The sequence below is a fragment of the Strigops habroptila genome, chromosome 18 (assembly GCF_004027225.2).
Source record: "Strigops habroptila isolate Jane chromosome 18, bStrHab1.2.pri, whole genome shotgun sequence".
In the NCBI taxonomy this organism is placed as follows: domain Eukaryota; kingdom Metazoa; phylum Chordata; class Aves; order Psittaciformes; family Psittacidae; genus Strigops; species Strigops habroptila.
Window position 1 is genome coordinate 1,406,900 of NC_044294.2, and position 19,667 is coordinate 1,426,566.

The 19,667-nt window shown below is 41.6% G+C and overlaps 1 protein-coding gene across 1 annotated transcript in view; it reads left to right on the forward strand.

The window, feature by feature from the left end:
• The window catches only part of LOC115602461, a 95,478-nt gene that overhangs the window by 68,784 nt on the left and 7,027 nt on the right, over nt 1-19,667 (forward strand). Inside the window, exons 84-91 of the mRNA XM_030473634.1 lie at nt 79-175; nt 877-962; nt 1,364-1,570; nt 2,417-2,599; nt 3,436-3,624; nt 3,945-4,136; nt 4,476-4,502; nt 5,200-5,266. Of these exons, the coding sequence (XP_030329494.1) occupies nt 79-175; nt 877-962; nt 1,364-1,570; nt 2,417-2,599; nt 3,436-3,624; nt 3,945-4,136; nt 4,476-4,502; nt 5,200-5,266 (1,048 nt within the window). The remainder of the gene's footprint in view (nt 1-78; nt 176-876; nt 963-1,363; nt 1,571-2,416; nt 2,600-3,435; nt 3,625-3,944; nt 4,137-4,475; nt 4,503-5,199; nt 5,267-19,667) is intronic.

Sequence of the window (19,667 nt, forward strand, 5' to 3'; positions counted from 1 at the left end):
TGCAGTATATGCCAAAGACTTAGTCTTTGTATATAACTACAGAGATGTAGATTTCTCTTTTCTTTCTCACTTCCCTAGAGAAAAAATGTAAGCATCCAGGAGAATTGGAAGGTGGTTTCGTTAATGTCACAGATCTTACATTTGGTTCAAAAGCTACCTTTTCTTGTAGAGCAGGGTAAGTATTTTGGTGGAATTAATGAATCCTTTTTCATTTATTTCTTTTTTTCCTGGTTAGACCAGATTTGAACCAAACCCAGATTTTCTTATGCAGGCTCTATTCCAATTCTGACTTGAGATGTCTCCTGAATTTTACCTGGACTAAGTGAAATTACAGCTAAATTTGATTTGATTCCCTGGTTTTATTTGTTGGCATCAACTGAGTCTTAAGCTTTTAGTCTGATTCTGAAGAATGAAGACTAGGGTGTTACCTCTAATGACTTCTTTTAATGCTCTTGTGGCAGAGGGAATAAATATATATACGTCACTCTTCATTATTATTTTGAATAATGGCCCACTTGTCTGTGTATAGCAAACCAAGTCACAAGCACTAGCCTCTTACAAGTTTTTTTCCTCCCTTTCCTTTTAACAGCTTATTTCTTTAGCATTAGTAGCTTTAGGGCATTAGTGTTAGAGGGTACACATCTAAAAATAGACTTTCATTACTTCCTTTAGTGATGTGTTATTTGCTTCTCTTTTGTTTTCAAAGTTGAGACTGTTAGCAAGAAAATAATCAAATACCTTTCTCATTACAACAACTTGGTGTGTTATGTCCCCCTTATCACAGAGCAGAATTACAGAAACAAAGTTTCTTGGTGCTTGTTGGAGAAATGAGAGATTTCTTAAGTTTCACCTCTTCAAAAATTTTTACCTGTCTAGATTCAGATTACAAGGAACTAGTGAAATTACCTGTGTAATTAAGAATAAAGTTGTTGACTGGAATAGAGATCTTCCCTTTTGTGAAAGTAAGTAAATTACTAGTGTGCTTAAGTTTATATTCACATAGTGGTAGTTCGTTTAAAAACAGTGCCATAAACTTTCCAGTATAAGAAATGATGGTAAAATAGGACTAATTTTGGGTTTTATTACTTTGGAGCTCTGTGGGATGTGGCTGAGCAATTGACCACTGAAAAATATCAGTGACTGTGGTAATTAGGTCCTATTAGTTTAAAGTCAACCTCTTCTTGAAATTGAGACCCCCTATAAGACTAAATGACCATCAGTGACTCTCAGTTATAATTGTAGCTTGTCCTAGCAGTAGCTACCTGTCAGATTTTAAATGAAATGATGTGAAAATCAAGGCTGTTTCTGAGATGAACAAGGTAACAATGAGATCTGTTGGCTAATTTGTGTCATTCATTTCTAGGAATTCCTTGCAGACCTCCTCCAAGTATAGCCAATGGGCACCACACTGAAGCAGCCAACTATGTTTATCAGACAGCAGTAACCTATACGTGTGATGAGGCACCGAAAGGCGCAGATCCCTTCTCTCTGATCGGTTCAGCTACTATTTTCTGCACATATGATGCAGACTTGAATGGTGTTTGGAGTGAAGCACCTCCACAATGTAAAGGTTGTTGAGATTTTTTTTTTTTTAATATACTTCTTTATTATAGGGTAGATTGAGATGAGCTCTGAGGCAGAAGCTCTTCCCTGTGAGGGTGCTGAGGCGCTGGCACAGGGTGCCCAGAGAAGCTGTGGCTGCCCCATCCCTGGCAGTGTTCAAGGCCAGGTTGGACACAGGGGCTTGGAGCAACCTGCTCTAGTGGAAGGTGTCCCTGCCCATGGCAAGGGGTTATAACTGGATGAGCTTTAAGGTCCCTTCCAACACAAACCATTCTAAGATTGTACCTTTTATGTAACTCCAGAACTTCAATATCTGTCCCTTTTTTGTGAGGAGGATATGACAGACTTCCCTGTAGAAAAGAAGAAACAGATCTCTGGTACTATGTGATACAGTTCCAGTGGAGATCAGAGCAACTGCACTATGGATATTGATTGATTATGACACAGAGTATGACTAACATTTAAGTTAAAACTTTATATATATGAGCATGTTGTTGGTAGAAGTGACAAGGACAAAGTGAGGGAGCGGAAGGACCATAAAGCCTGGGTAGCTGAAGAAAAATTGTGTTAAAAGCAAGTATGTGGAAGCTAGATGATTACAATGAGTAGGTCTTTTGGAAGTGGAATGTGATGATATCTATAATTGCAATTTCTTGTTTGGCTGTGTACAGTGACAGTGACTCAGTAGCTTAAAACAAGGACCTTCTTCATCTTCAAGAGAATAACTTTTTTACTAAGTCCCTCCATTAAGGAATTAGATAAGGAATCTTACAACTAGTAGAAGGATGCTCTATCTGTTGCATGGATACTGTTAACAAATGTTTCAGAGCTGTTTTTCTTTTACCTCTTTCAGTGGTCAAATGTGAAAACCCGAAAGTTGCAAATGGAAAAAAAATAAGTGGGTTTCGACCTTCCTATAGCTATAAAGACTCTGTCATGTTTGAGTGTGATCCAGGCTATGTCATGACTGGATCAGAGGTAATTACCTGTGAAGAAAATAACACCTGGTCTCCTCCAAAACCAACTTGTAAGAAAAGTAAGCCTTTAAATAAGAATCCACCTTCTCTTGTATGTTGAGAATGTTTTAAATCTGTCTTAGCTAAAATCTAAAAGCATAACGCTTTAGTTGGAAGTCAGAAGCTAAAGGAAGTTGACGTGGAGCCTCGTCTATGGGCAACCATTTTAGGTGTTTGAAGAGTTTTCAGATGAGTGGGATTTGAGTTAAACATGTATAGAAGTGCTGTGGACATGCTGTGGTGCTGCTGCATCATAATAGCTTCATGGTGTTTGTTCTAGTGATTTCATGTGTAAATACAGGAGAAAAAAAGGTGTTTCTGAATTGCGATAGAACTAGGAGTATGCACTGTGAGGAAATGTATAGTGTCCTTCTAGAGTAATCAAAATCTCATTGTGTCTGTGTTCTCTAATCTTTGGGAATATTGCAGAGGTCTTTCTGTAACCTTTCTCCTGCCTTTTTGTGCTAGAGGGAAAGGGAATGTTGTACAGTGGGAGAATTTTTCACATGCATAATGAGCTCCCAAGTATGAGAAGCACTTCTGCGGAGTATGTTTGGGTGTTCCATAATGAATGAGTCTGATAAGGCACCTGGCAGTGATTCTAGAGCTTATAATTACCAATCAAATATGAATTTCTTAGCTAGCACATCATAAGATCATACTGTCTTAACACCTACAGTGGTGTTTACATCTTCAAAAGGAAACATTTATACTTAGAATTGTAAAATTAAACTATTCAGGTATGCTGATCTGTTTTTCTCATACAAAGGCAATATGTATTTGTGGAGTGAGTTGATGAATTATGAATGATTTCAAGTTTATTATCACTCAACTTACTTATGAATTCATGTCTCAGTTACTGAAGATGTGTGTGGTGCCCCGGAGATCACACATGGAGTAGTGATTCCAGCAAAATCTGTGTATGAAGAAGGAGAGTCTGTTCAGATAAAGTGCAATGCTCACTGTACTTTCCCTAATGGCGCTGAAGAGATGACAGTAACTTGCCAAGGACAGAATACATGGAGTTCTTTACAAGACTGTGCATGTGAGTAAAACTCAACTGGTAAAATTAATACCATATATAGACAGGGCTTGTCATTACTGTCATGCAACTGTTTGTCCTAATGAACCCCAGACATGTATTTCTGTTCCTGTGTCTGAAGCATGCCCAGCAGCAGAAGTAGCTGCAACCTGTAGGAAGCAGGAGGCCTTTACAGTTAAAATGTCTTAAGGCTTGCCTGAGCTTCTGACACACAAATGTAGCAGCTTTTTGACTGCAACATCTTGAATCTGCTTTATGTACTAGCTCTGTTCTTGGACTTTATTTCCTCTTTCTCCCCCCCCTCGCCCCTCCTCTCTTTCCAGGTGGGTCTATAAGTTCTGGTTTGACTCCACATATAAATTATGGTAGAGTAATTGATGGACAAAAACCTTCATATTCTGTGGGGGATATGATTACAATTGAATGTTACGCAGGCTACACGTTACATGGGGAAGCTCAAATTCAGTATATTGGAGAAGATCGCTGGGTTCCTGCAGTGCCAACGTGCCAGTTAAGTAAGTATGAACTGCAAGAATTTCCAGTAGAATAAAAATACATGTAACAGAAGCTTTACTTCATGGGGACATTCTTTTGTATACAGGAGAAATCATTTAATGCAAACTTTCTTCTTTTATTTTGACATAAGGAAAACAGGTTTTGATAAAACCCATTTAAAAATAGGAATATTTTCAGTTAAATGTTATGATACAGACTGTCAACACGATCCGTGCAGCAGGATTGTGTTGACAGAAGTGCTTGATCTTTTTGAGATGACTTTGTGAATATTTGTACAGTAATGTTTGACTAAGAAGCACATGTGTTCCTCTTGTGATACTGATTCACTCTGTTTTTAGGTGCCTATATTACAGCCATCATTTGTGGTAAGTATCTTATAAAACCTCAGCAAGATACGATGTGGGTTATATTTTTTACTTGGAATTGACATTGTGGTCAGCACTTGTGACTGCAGTGAGACAGCATTCTTTGGGGAGTTTTGGTTGTTTTAAAAATGCTTTGTCTACTCCTAAAGCTGCATAATTCAGGGAAAGTTAAGATTATTTAGCAGTTAGAGATTGATTTCATGCAAAATGTGCATTTTTTCATGTATGTGGGGCAATAGATTTCAAAGACAGCCTGCCACAACTTAGTGACTTCCATAAACTTCTCAGAGCTTGAGTTTACTGGAAGCATGAATAAATAACTGTGCCAGGGAACAGAAGTGCTTAGTCCATCTTCTGTCCTTGCATTTGTGACCCAGTTTTGTAAGCCTACCACCTTATTAGAAACTTGAGGTAAAAAGTGATGTTAGGACGTTGTATCTGGTTTATTGTTACTGAGCTTGGTGGGGTTTTGCCATCTTGGTGGTTCTTGTTCTCGAGCTGAACTGTCTTGAAAAGTCTCGAGTAAAGCATTTGTAAAATCAGCCATGCAAATTCGAAGGTGTTTTTGGGAGGGAGGGGTTGTTTAGGACTGCGGATGGAGCCAGTGCTATATCTGCTAGAACTTTCTGAGGCTTTTTTTGTGAGCTAGAGAAGATCTTTATTGCTCTAAGGCTTTTTCCTTTAATTCTTCCTAAAGTGATTGTGGCAGTCGTGGTGTTCCTGGCAGCCTACTGGGCCTATAAGAAGTACTTTGCACAAAATAAGTGAGTACGCCTACTTTTTATCATTATTATTATTATTGCATATTTCTAAATGAGCAAAAGCTAATGTGTGTGTTTCTTGAGCTTTATCTACTCTTTCAAACACCTGGTGACTATATGTGAGCTTACCACTGCAGCTGATGGGACGCTGAAGTGCCTAACAATGTATTTGACTTCATTTTTGTATCTGCTATGCAGATAGGCTGCTAATTAACACTTGCACTAATTTCAAAGAAGGAAACCCCCTGTTCTTAAGCTTGTGTTTGGCATAGGTACACTTTCTGAGGAAGGTACTGTTTGCATCTGCTTTAAAACCTATCAGCTGACTCTTAAAACCAGTGGTAGTATTGGCTTGTGTGGGCTTGTGTTATTTTACTGCTTGGATACCCTCTGGTGTCACTAGGTCTCACAGGCTTTGGGAGCCAGAGTGGTTTAAATGAACTGGAAGCCATGAACTAAGGAGCTTCCTCTCTTCTACATAATATATCCCAGTGGTAGTGGAGGGTAACTGGAGAACCATTATGTTTTGTGTTTTGGACCAGAAGCACCTTGAATAAAATAAGATGGGCTTAATTACAAGGAAAATGTGAAAGAAATTTGGCCTAAACCAGTGCTCTTACAATGTTTGAACAAGCAAAGAGTCTGCTTTGCTACTAGAATGTTTAATGTGTGGGTCCACTTCATTTTTTCCTCCTGCAGCAGCAGTGATTGCTGTCCCTATGTTAAAGACTTGCAAAGTCAACTGTAAAATATTAGACGCAGAAGTAGCGTTCCTCTGTTTTTAATGAGACATACGGGGCCTTTTGAACTTTATCTTCCAAATAACTGATTGTTGTGTATGCTTTTTCCTGGAGGGGTGGCAGCAGCCTCTTTGTGCATTGCTTCTTGCAGTAATGTCTTATTTTATCTTCTTGAAAAAAGCCTGTTTTGTTGGAAAAGTCATTTGTAACATGCTAAATATTGGAAATTCAGAGTGAGTTGGGGGGTACACATAGAATGTTTTGATAAGCATCTTGTCAAAGCTGACTTACCTGGTAACAAAACCTGTTGGAATTTATCTGGGGTACGTTAAGCAAAGGAAAGGATCCTTTACATAAAGTAAACCAGAGGAAATATTGCTGCAGGTCATATTTGTAATGAGGTACATGGAGTACTTCTTGGGAGAACCCTGGAGCTAGCTTATATCCAGTGAGGTTTTAGCTTTAGTATCTTCCACATAGGCAGTACAGGATCATTACAAGGGCCAGAGTGGCTGGGTACCTGTGTGCTGTGAAGTAATTTAGTGCTTTTGAGCAATTGCTTTTCACCCATGATTTGGACAGTCTGCACTTTGTGTGGCCCAAGTAAGAGTACATGGGAGTTAATTTATTAGGGCAGCGCTCTCTGCCTTCATCTGTGGAGAGACTTCTTGGGGTGTAGAAAGGAGGGATCTGAAGCAACATCATCAGAACTTAAAGAATGGTCTATTCCTGAAAACTTGACAGCATGAGAAGTCTTACTGTGCCCAGTGCTTTCCTTAAGCTTCCTTGCTGTGAACATCTGACTGTTAAACCTCTTTCTGTCTGAAAACCATCATCTAGTCTCCTTTTGTGAAGGCCTAGTTCTTCCTATTCAGTTTTCTGTGTTCTGATATAGCTGAGCCTTTGAACTGTTGTGCTTCAGTACCTCACTTGCTGGGTTGTAGTCCTCAAATGCCAGCACAAATCTTTTCTTGCACTCTCTTTCTTGTGTGTTTAATCTGCCAGTTTTATAGGACATTCAGTTTTTCCCCTTCTGCTGTTCAGCTGATACACAGTTGATGAGAGTTGCAAGGAAACATGTATTTTAAAAACCAGCTGAGATGGAAGAAACTGCACAAGTGAATTAAGTGAGTCTTAAGAAGGTATATATACACTTTCCACTTCATTTGGACTTCTGAAATGGAGCTTAAGTGTCTTTTTTATGATGGTTTACTTAGATTCCACACTTCCCCTGTAATTCTAGCTCAGTTTCCAAGAGGAAAGACTATACTAACCCTTCATTTGGGAAGAATAGGATATATTGCAGAAAGAATTAGCATTCAGTGTGGTAAATGAGAGCTTCCAGTGATTGCAGATCACCTATCTGAGTTTCAGGTTGTCTTTAAAGAAGAACAAATTTTTCTGTAAGATAGAAACTACACACATACTCAGTAGAATGTTTGCAGCTGTTTCAGTGATGTGAAATGGGATTCCACTGGTGGGTTACTTTTATCAGCTCAAAGTGTAATTCTCTGTAATTAAAAGATTGTTGGAGCTAGAAGCTACCTTTATTGCATTACAGGGACACTAGAATTATAGTGGTTGTGTGCATCCTTTCAGAGAAAACCAGATTATGTGTGTCTCAGGATTACTGAGAGCTTTCTAGAAGGATAAAAGAAGGTGCAAACGAGGTGGTTTTTTTAAACCTTTTGATGAAAAGGTGATTTCTTTCTCAAATTCAGACTTCTGTAGCCTTACAAGGGATCAAAATTGAGTTGCTTGTTTAAGACTGATTTCCTCTCCTATCTTTTAGTGCTTAGTCCAGTAGTCAGATGCACTTGATGATAGTCATGGTTGCTTTTGCACTTGTGTAGGGTCAGATCAGCTCTTTCAAACACCTGACTCTTCAAACCTTGGTACAACAGAACAGGTTGAAGACAATACAGCTTCATTGGACTGTTCCTTGCCAGTATTTTGTCATTCTCCCTTAAGAGTTTGCACTACAAATCCTTTTGTAGATTGGTATCTTCATTTGTGTTGCTTTTCTGCATTGCACAAATTCGGAGGAGGTGATGGGTGAAATGTTGATGTGAAGGTCCTGATTTTATTTACTTCCAAAAAACAAGGGGACTTTTCAGTAGTTTTGATAAGTTTGGGGTTGCATATACGAAAATTAAGCTTGGAGTTTCTTCCAAACTAATGTAAAGATTAAGTAATATCATCTTTATTTCTGAAGTAAGAGGTTTCCAGTTGGGATAGGATTATTTTTCTCTGGGTTAGTTTGGCTTATTTTTGGAGAAAGAATCGAGCTCTTATTGCCAATGTTACTTTTAGCACATGACAGTGGTAAGAGCAACTAATGGTCTGGTCTGTGCCCACTCTCTTAACCCCTGAGTTTTCCTTACGGTATCTAGAACTCCGTAGTGACTTAGAGTAATAGTGCAGAGGTTTGGTATGAGACTTCTTTCTGTAAAGCAAAACAGGAGTTATTCAAGAACTTGAAAACATATATATATGAATGTAATGACAAATTTCAATCCTCAAATGTTTAAGTATTTGTAAACTTGCTGTTAGCAGACTACAGAATCAAAATTCTCATAAACTAATCCTCAGCTGCTGGTTATAAAATATGTACTAAATAACATACTGTATTTAAAATTATTTGGAAGGGATGCTCCTGATGTTAGGAATCCCAAATCAGTTAGGAATCCTGTAACTGATGTGTGAGTTGTTAGTTGTTGATAATGCTCAGGCATGGTCTGTTCATCGCTTGAAATGACCCCTTTGGGTCAAATGCTCTTCTACTCTGTGGGTCTTTCTTGACAGTCTAGTGGATGAAATGGAGCAAAAATCTCCTCAATATAGCAGTTGCTTAGTAAGAGGACAAATAATGATTTAGTTTCATGACTACCTGTTGGTTTAATGATATAACTAAGGATGTGCTTTCAGAATGAATGTAAAAACTATTTGAATGTAAACCCTCTGATTTGACTTGTTTTTCTGTTTGTAGGAAACGTGACAGCACTCCATGTACTGCCGAATATAAGATCTGTAAAGCATGAATGACCTTTTTTGGGGGTGGGAGGGAATTTGCACTTGAATATCCCCATCAGGAATGGAAAATGCTTGCAATTGCTTTGAGTTTCTGTAGATGAATATCTTGTATCATGTCCTAGACTACTGATTAACTCTAGTAGATCATTAATAGGGTAAAATGAATATATATATATATATAGAGAGAGAGAGAGAGAGAGAGAGAGATACCTGCTTTTCTTTATGGGCCACTCATACTGTCTTTTCTGTGTATGTGAAATGGTCTTTAAGGCCCATGTGTGGCTTGCAAAAGTGTTTGTTTCTATGGGAGCACTGGACATATCCCTGTCACAGTACCAGCTCCTGCTGCCTTCAGTGCTACCTCTTTTCTTACAGAAGACTATCCAGTTCTGCTCACTAAAATCTGATTGTGCTGCTTGTTCAGTTTGTAGGTTTGAGGTGCTCTAAATGATGATGTTCTCTTGTGCTCTGAAATGTTTTATTCTTATTTTCCTGAAGCAGTCGGTGCCATTTAAGGTTATGTCTTTTTGAAACTATCACAGTTTAGGTCTTCTATGTGCTACCTCTTTGTTTGCTAAAGTTGGTTTCTGTATATCTGATGTATTAAAGTGTGCCTTTAAATCAGAGGTTTATAGCTTTTCTGTTGCCTTTAAGAAGGAAAAAAGCCATGTATGTTTCTGGCTCTTTGATATAGTCCCAGAAAGACTCTGGTAGATTAGTTGGAACGCAAGACTGAAGGTTTCTATAGCAAAAGGTATCTCCCTGCCTTTGAATTCTTGGCCTGTTGACAGAAGGTGCCTAATTGAAGGAAGTGCTGAGAAATCAGTGGTAGCCATCTCCTATTGGGAGCACAGTAAGTTCCTTGGGGGGCTTGATTTTTATTGAGCCTTCATGGCAGTTTTGAAGATCACTGTGGCTTTCCAGGATAGGGACTGTGTGGATCTAGCTTCCTTGCTTTTTTCACTTGAAATCATGTATTCCATGTTCCCAATCTCTGTGTACAGACTATGATGCTAAATTTAGCTCTGTAATACTAGATTTAGCATTAAATATCTGTTGAGAAACAGAAGCCTTTCCCTGTCAGACTCCCTTCTCTTTCCATGTTAAAGGAATACCGAACCAGCTGAGTTGCAGAAGTGAAGGAATGGATATGCTGGCTGTGGTGGCAGATGTGGGCTCTCTTTAGGTAGCTGCTTGCTTCATGAAGTGTCTGAGTCAAGACTGTGACTCCAGGAGCTCGCAGTACAGCGTTTGCCATGAATGGAGGCTCAGATGTGCACTGATAGCTGTTACTTTAAATGCATCGCATCCTTGCTCCTCCTAATTCCTTATTAAAACCAAAAGCTTCCTTAGGACAGGATTTGGCTTTGTGAATCTTGCAGTTTGCTAACAACATACAGACAGCTTCCAAGAACCAGTTTTCCCAAAAAACCCAAATTGTCTCACTTCAGATGTAGTTTAAAGTAGTTTAAAGGCAGGATTTAAACTCCTCATGTTTGTCTGTGGTAGATTGGCACTGCTCCCCACTGTTGTGAGCAGACTGTTGGAACAACATAGAACTATTTAGGGCTTTCTAGGGCTTTTTGGGACAATCCCAGCAGCTGTATTGTTTGAGTTCATAATAGACTCTGCTTACTAAAAAGAGGTTTTGGCTGCACAGAGTGACTTGCTGCTGTTCATGGCCTAGCTGATACCTAGTTTGACAATGGTTTGTAAACTCTGGGGTAACATACTGGGAATGGAGTGTGTGCTGGTCACGAGTAGCTTGATGTATGGCATCCTTGATGTTTTAAAGTATGCTGAAATACACTTCATGCTAAAGTGAAACAACTGTACCAAATGGCCTTATTTTTTATACTTTTTTTTCCACATGTAAAGACTATTCCAAATAAAATTTTTAAATTATTTAGCAGTAAGTGTTTGTCTTTCATTCTTCATGTGCCAAGCAGCTGTTTTCCCATTCTTCTTCAGCTGATTTTCCATGTACCCAACTTGTCTGTTGAGATGGAAGTTTGCAGTTTGGTGGTGTAGTGAATGTGGTTTAATTTGCTGAGCAGCCTTTTGGTTTTCTTTTGGAATGGAAGGGAATATGTCAGATCCTCCCAAAACCAGTGTTCACTCCTGAAAAATATGGTAAAAGCTTGATGGAGATGAGGCAGATTATCAGGTGGCTGTTGTGATGCAATACTAAGAGCAGAGCTCAGAGTGTTCTGGCACTGTTGTCCAGTGTGTGTCAAATGTAATCCTTGGGGAATATAGCATAGGTGGTTTTAAGTAACATGTTAAGTAGAACGTGATTAATTTTAATTGAGTTTCACACTCAGAATATACTTCATTTTCTTTGCAAAGAAATGTGTGGAGTGAGCTGCGTTTCAGAGGGTGGAATAGAAAAATAACTAATGTAGAATCATAGAATCATTTTCAGTTGAGGTTGTGACAGTCAAAAGGAGTTGGGTGTGGACTGAGAATTGATATCTGTAGACTACACAGGTCTACAATCTGAAGCTTGGGGATTGCAGTGAGCGCTGATGGGACAGGCAGCTACCAGGCAATCTGACTTAAACACTGCAATTGAATTTGTCCTCATTGCCATTAATTCTGCACCATTTCTCTAAAACTCAGTCCCACGTGAATTCCTTCACTTTAGAATCTGGAGCTGATAATTAAAGAGTCATGAACACACGAACTTTATGCTAAGAAGAGGGCTGCACGTAGTAAAAATCTGTTATTGCCATCTACTGGTAAAGCAAGTGATGGTCTTGCTGTGGTAGTAACCAAACATAGGTGGAGTGTTCCCTACTTGAGTGTCAGTGGCTGGTGGGCTTCTCAGTGGGTACACTTCAAATCAGTGTAAACGCTCACTTCTGAGCATGGTTCATGGGGGGGGGGTGAAAATGGAGCTGGGGACTGAAATGAAGAGACTTGCAGCAATTAGGTATTGTCCTGCAGGGAACATGTCATCTGTCTGCCTGAGACAGAGCCTGATACCAAGTAGGACACAATTTTATTTCAAAGGAAAAAAAAAATATCTGAGTAAATAACAGGTTAAGGCAAACAAATAGCACATGGAATATAACTGCTCAAGGTTAGGAGGCTGTGCTGACACATGGGCCCTGGCTTGCTTGAGTTGAAGAATCTGAGTGAGGTGTTTGGATAGATGCTTCGCTCTCTCTTGAAGCATCCCTCCTAGTTGAACGTGATGCTGACTGTCCTCCTTCTGAGCAGGATGGTCAGGTGTAACTTCAGGTCGGAGAACAGAAAAGCATGCCGTGTTTGTGAAGTCTGTGCCTTTGGTGGTGTTTGTTTCTAAGGACTTTGGGGGGCGGGGGAATGAAGTTTTCCATTACTGTTGCTTTTCCCCCTACATCATAACCGATTTCAAATGGTGCTAGACAAAAACTGAGACTCTGAACACCAAGAGAAATCGGTCAGCCTGTGTAAGAGACATTTTCCTGGCTCAGAGAAGGATCCTCTTGTAGATGACAGCTACGTGTTCTTTAAAGTTGACTATTCAGTGGTCTGATCAAATGCTTCCTCCACACAGCGATCGTCTGTTCTGTGTAGAATGTTTGACAATGGTGAGGTTGAGCAAGAAATAGTTTAGCTTCGTTTTAGTGGTTTGGATGCAAGAGGATAGAAGTCTACAGAAACATTACTACAAGTTACCAGTAATAAACTTAACTCGAGAGAAACAGGTGGATTCTGTGAGTACCAGTGTGACACCAGCGTGACTGCTGAAGGCACTTATGTGTTTAACTGCTGACAGCAGGTTGTTCTGTGTTTGCAAGTTTCTGGGAGCTATGGAATGATAATTCTATGGCCGTAGAGTCCCCAGGCACAGAGTGGAAATCCATTTGCTTTAAATAAATGTTAGGATCCTAGTGATTGTATAATAAAGAAAACACACTCTGCCTGTTGAGGTGCAAGAAGTGCTACGTTGGTTTTCATGCAGCTTTTTGGATCACTTTACTCTGGACAACTTGAACTCGTATCCATTGTTTATTAAGTAGAAATACATTGGAAGGCAGCTGTTCTGTGGTGGCCCTAACTTGAGAGGGTGCATACAGTGCTTGTATAAGTGTCTAGAAATCAGACGATGTTACAAAGGGGATGGCTGGCAAAAAATATAACCAGTGGGAAAAGGGCTGGTTTAAGGAGTAGAGGCCATTGGTGCATTCAGCAGCTGCTTGCTCTCTTCCCACGCTGTAATTCTTGCTCCTAGAACACTGATTTCAAATGGTGCTAGATACAAAGTGGGAAAATCTAAGCCACCATGTGAAACCAGCTTCCAGAGGAAGACACATCTGGTGCTTGGCTGCAGGTTGAGAGAGAAAATCCTTCATCTCCACCGTACCTAGAGAAAAATTCATTTATTGAATTTGATTAGAAAGGAAGACAGTGAACTTTGGGTTAGTTACTTTATTGGCACAGATTTTTTTTTAGCATCTTGTGAACAGTTGAGCCTGGTGTAGGAGGCAAATATGTGATGAAGAAACCCACCACTCTGGCAATAACTCGTTTCCTTTCATAGCCAGGTGGAATATACTGAAGCTCTTGACCAGCAAGCAGTGAAAAAGGCCTTTGAAGTGCAGTGTGTTAGTGCTGGGTGGCGAGTTCTTGTTGCACAGGAACGCTTTCTTCATGCCACTGCCAATGGAACCAGGCTATAAACCTTATTCTGTCCAAGGGAGAAAGTGTTGTGGCTTTCCATCACTCCCTGAGCTCAGCATCGGCAGAGAGGACAGGACAGATGAGGTGCTTTGGAACAGGGGAAGGAAATGTGACTATCGTGATGGAAATGCCTCTGTCAGCTGTATCACACAGCCTGCAATAAGCATGCTTGTAATAAGCAAGGAGTTGTGGAGTTTAGTGAGACAAGTTTGGAATTCATATAGGGACAACGAAAATAAATTGCATGGAAACTACTCCAAGTGTGGGTCAGAACAAAACCTAAAAAAGGAGGCATTTGCAAATCTAACTGTAAATGGTTCAGCAAAAGTTGTCGAGGAAGTAGGAGAGTGTGAAAGCCGAGTGGCTGATGGTTACTGGAACAGGAGTAGGGCTGAGCAGTGCTGTAGTGCAGCACAGCCGTGGTAGTCACCCTGCATTGTGCAGTGGGAATAGATGGGGTGTCTTACGTCTGTGAATGACTCCACACATGCATAACTCGGGATCTATCAAACCCTGGCTACCATGTCTAACCTGTGCTGATGCAGAAGCTGATGTAAAATGGAATGAAGTGCAGCAGAACTGGAGCTGGGAGTTTCACTTATTGATGCCCTGGGTTTTTGGCAGCTCTTTGCATTAGTTTTGTAACCAGATCCAAGAATCTGCTTCAGTGCCTACATCCTAATGCACACCCACAGGCAGCAGAGGAAAGCTCAGAGAAAAAGAGCATGTCCTTCCAAGAAAGTGGGGTGGAGGAAGGGGAAAGAACTGTACTAGATTACAGTCTGCATATTTACCGTAGTTTCTAAATCCATTATCTGGGGCAACAGGGTGAAAGACAAGTGGAAAGCAGGTTCCCTCCCCAGTGTCTGTCTTGCTGGCACAGTTATTTATGAGGCACCCTGTAATATCAGTGTTAACACGTACCAGTGAAAAGCTGGACTGAGAGTTACTGCTGACAAGAGCTCAGTTGCAGCACAGATAAAGTACCACAGCAGCATCTTCCAGAAACAGGCTGCAAGTGGGGGTTGCTTTGGTTTTTTCTTGTCTTGGTAGTAAGCATGTGGCTTAACAGTAAAAAGAAATCTTTATATTAGGGTTTTAAAAAACAGTTGGTGGAAATGTCAGTTATGTTTGTGCTGCTGAAAAGGAGAGCTGCTTTTAGAGGTACAGAATCATGGAATGGTTTGGGTTGGAAGGGACCTTAAAGCTCATACAATTCCAACCCCCTGCCACGGGCAGGGACACCTTCCTCTAGAGCAGGTTGCTCCAAGCCCCTGTGTCCAACCTGGCCTTGAACACTGCCAGGGATGGGGCAGCCACAGCTTCTCTGGGCACCCTGTGCCAGCGCCTCAGCACCCTCACAGGGAAGAACTTCTGCCTAAGATGTCACCTCAGTCTCCCTTCTGTCAGCAGTCTGAACTGGGTCTGGACACCCATGCATATTTTCCCCTCTCCAAAAGAGACTAACCTTTCCAGAAATACCATGCAGCATTTCGAGACCAATGCCTCATTTGTTAGAGCTTGATAAAACCATATTTCAATTCAGCACAATTAAGATGCTGCTGCCCTTCCTCCAGGGCACCTGAAGCTTGTCCTATAGCCTTGACAAGCTCCCCTTTCCCTGCAAGCAGCCAGAAGATGTCAGCCCTTTCTGCCAAAACTGTAGGTACACTTTTTATGCAGGATACATCTCTGCCAGTGTATGCTGTTCTTTCCAAACCTAGCAGCGTGCTTGGGCAGACAGCATGCAAAGAGAAGGAGAAAAAGAAAGTAGTTCAAGACCCTGCGATACAGAGCAGTCAAATGTTAATACCACACATGCAGAAAAATAAACCAGTGCTTGTCTCAGACATTTGCTGGGTGTGTGTTCAGGGTGTACATAGGGACACACACATATGTGTGGAGATAAGCAAATACTACCGGCTATAGCTGGCTTTGTCAGCGGGTTCTGGAGTTTTCAATACATAACCGTAGGAAAAGTACAATATTATGATTCTGTTTTCTTCCTCTCTTTTGAAACACGTTTTAGTAGCAGTACTGTTCTGTAGCTTCTTTCAGAGGAACATCTCAAAGCCTTTCATGGACTCCACACTGCTTTATACATTTTACACGAGACAAAGGCAGAAAGGGAAGAAATCCCGGCCTCCCCCATGAAAGGGATCTTCCTCCCTAGCCCAAGACCTTTAATCTAGTCTGCAGGAACAAGGCAAGCCTGATGTCACAGAGCTGATTTTTCACAACCAACAGCAAAACAGATCTCTGCATAACCCTGTGCACAAATCACAGAGTGAAACTCATGGTTCGTCACACTCTGGTCTCCCCTAGAGAAAATATTCCCGTTGTACATACAGACAATTGGAGCTTGATGCATCATCCTCAGTCAAGGAATGAGTCAGAGCAAGGCCAGGTGCAGGACAGAGGGGTGTGACAGTGCAAGTGGTGACCTGTAAGGGGAATTGAAATGAGTGAACTTCTAAGGTTTCAAAAAAGCTTCCTCAGCCCAGGGGAGCGTGTAACTGCATCTGTTTGTTGTGCAGTTCTGTTACTGTGTGGTGTTGCGTAGGTCAGGTATGGACAAATGTGCCTTAACTTGCAGTCTGAGCCAGTCGGGAGGGTGTAATGCTTTCTGTGTCAGCAGTAGCACTGACCCAGGCTGAGTAAAGGTAGAGTAGATGCTGATTGCTTAGTGAAGCTGATGCTTGGGACTAGAAGATGGCTCTGGGGATGCTGCTATTATTATGGACAGCAAAAACATGTAGTTCCCTTGGGAGTTTAAAGCATAATGGATTTTTTTCCCTGAGTAGGACCAGAACACAAACTCCAGAGCTGAACGTAAGCCTATTCCTTTAGTCCTGCTATGGTAGCTTTACAATTGCAGTATAAATAGTGAAGCTAAAAGCCAGGTACGCTGGGTCTGCAACCCCTGTGCCAGCTGCCCCCAAACCCAAAGGCAGACTCGATGCTGGGCTGTGGCATGCTGTGGGTAAGAGCCTGTGGAGCCTTTTGTCCCATTTAGCTCTGTTTGAGCAATGGGACGCTCAGGCCAGCTTGATATTCAAGTCACTAATTTGGATTCCTATTAAGGGTAATCTGTCAGAGCGTTTGTCTAACTGTGCTGAGCTGTCAGCAAGCTGCCTGTCAGTCTAACCCTTCCTTTTTTAAACAGTCCAAATGTTCAGGGGTTTGGAGGTGAGGGGTTTTGTTTGCTTCTTTGTTTAATGAAGGGAGAAGCAGCTTTTCCAGCTCATTTAGGGCTGTGCAGGTGACAGGTAGTGCTTATTATGGCTGAAATCGGGCTTATGATGAGGTCTTAGAGGTGCATCTCAGCCTTTTCTCTTTGCATGGTGGCCTCCCTGAAGGCACACCAGTGTGTAGTTAACTCTTGCTGCTTTGAGTCAGTTTTGGCAGTGCTTGTGCCTAGAATGGGTTTGGTGCCAGCCAGGATTCTCCTGCACAATGCTGAGCCACAAGCTGGCAGTCAGCACATGGGTTCGATTGCAGAACATGTCATTCTGTGGGCAAGACACTTCAATGCCAGCACTGACCCAGGCACAGTGGGTGATTTGAGCAACCTGGTCTAGTGGAAGGTGTCCCTGCCTGTGGCAGGGAGTTGGAACTAGATGAGCTTTATGGTCCCTTCCAACCCAAACCAGTCTGTGATTCTATTCTGATCTGAAGGGAGTTGTTTTAGCATGGTGACAGTTGTAGGAGTGCTGGATATTAGGGCTGCAGTTTCTAATCTTATGATTCCCGTCTGCTGATCTGAAATTGGTCTGCCTGGAGTCATCCAGTTTTCTTCCACCTTTGCATTTGTCCTGGTTTCAGCTGGGATAGAGTTAATTTTCTCCCTAGTAGCCAGTGCAGTGCTGTGGTTTGGCTTTAGTCTGAGAATAACATTGATAACGCTCTGATGTTGTAGTTGTTGCTAAGTAGTGCTTACCCTAAGTCAAGGACTTTCCAGTTTCCCATGCTCTGCCAGCGAGGAAGGGCACAAGAAGCCGGGAGAGAGCACAGCCAGGACAGCTGACCTGGGCTAGCCACAGGGATATTCCATACCATAGAACCTCATGCTCAGTATAGAAACTGGGAGGAGTTGGCTGGGAGCTGCTGATCGCTGCTCAGGGACAGGCTGGGCATCGGTGAGCAATTGCACTGTGCATCACTTGGTTTTGGGGGGTTTTATTCCTCTCTCTTTCATTACAATTTTTATATATATATTTTTTCATTACAATTTATGTATATACTTACTTTATTTCAATTATTTAACTGTTCTTATCTCAACCTGCGGGTTTTACCTCTTTTGATTCTCCTCCCCATCGTCACGGGGGGGAGCAAGGAAGTGGCCTTAGTTGCCAGCTGGGGTTAAACTCTGAGAGTTCCTAAGCAAAACCACAGCCTATTTGGAGGCTGAAGCACTGAATCCTCTGAAGGATTTCAGATTTCACAAGGAACAATAAGGTGAAACTGGGCAAACCTACAGAGGAGAAGAAAAGCATTGCACTTTCATGACCTAGGTCATGGAAGAGCAGTAGGAAGGTGCAGCGATGAGAACTCATCAAATTTAACCGTACACAGCGTGACTGAACAGCACATTCCAGAACTAACTGCACTAAAAAAAAACATCCACCAAAGTAGCTGAAACCAGAAAAGTAATTTTCTGCTCTTAACTTCTGTACCTAAGCATCAGCTTAGAATATAAAGTATCAGGCAATAGAGGTCTTGAAAGCAGTCCCAGGGAAATTATTGTTGTGATTTGTATAGTCAGCTCAGGAACGTGGTGTTCCCCAAAAGCGACTTTAGGTAATGGCAAGGGAAGTTGTGTTTTAGTTTGTGTCCTGTGCCAGTGAAGAGCACAGTTTCTGTGCCAGATGTTCACTGAAGTAGAACCTTGCCTTTAAACTGGACAATCGAAAACATGCCTTCAGTACCCTGCCATATCTTCACACTATCTGCAGTAGAAGGACCTGGTGAAAAAGCTGGAGAAAAGCGCTGACCAAACTCCTGCCTGACTCCCCTGAGCATGTGAGCTGCTGGTTTGTACCTGTTCCCGGGATTTCCAACATCCTATCTGCCACTGAAACGTCGCTGTATGTTTGAGAGCCATCGTCAATGTTTAAGAAGCATTTGAGCTGTATATCCAAATACCAGTGGCTGCTGTTGGACACCTACTATGCACCATTTGCACTGGATAAAGAGTGTTTGTGTGGGGAGCTGAAGAGATGTGCTTAACTCAGAAATAGCTCTCTTCCTTGGAAAGCTTAAGGTCTGAATCACACTGTGTTGGCTCAGTTTTTAGCAGACAAGCTCTCACATATGCCTCCCTGTAGGCGAAGAGTCGTCACTGGCATCAGGATTAGCAGCCAGGTTCTTTCCCTTTGAAAAGTAGAGAATAATGATACTGAAAGCTAAGGCTGACTTTAAACATGGTCAGGGCAGGATGGGGAAAAAAATAACTTATTTTGCTCAAGATCCTTGAGGCATTAACCACTCTGCTGCTGTCTGTGAAGCTGAGAAGACTATAGCCAGCCCAAACACATCCACGGATGATGTTGCCCTGAGGCAACTGCAAATACTAGTGACAGGGACAAACAGGAACACCAGAGAAAAGTGTGGAAACCTGGGAGGGGACACGACTGCTATTGAGCTGAGGTACTTGGAACTGCAAACGCATGAGAGATGACACCAGCTTAACAGCCACTGGTGAACTTAGAGCTGCCGGCCGAGTCCACCTGGTAACAACCACAGGAACAGAACTCCAGATACAGGCAGACACTTATTTTTTCTGGAACACAGTGTAAGTTGATGCCTAGTCCTTAACTACACGCTACTGCTGATTCCCAACAGTCCAAAGGAAGTCTTGGGGGAAAAGGGGATGAGGGAACTAGTGCAAAGTGTTTGTAGTTAGCTCAAGAAACAAATTATAGATAGGGATTTTAAAACACCTCAGAGACGCAGGATTT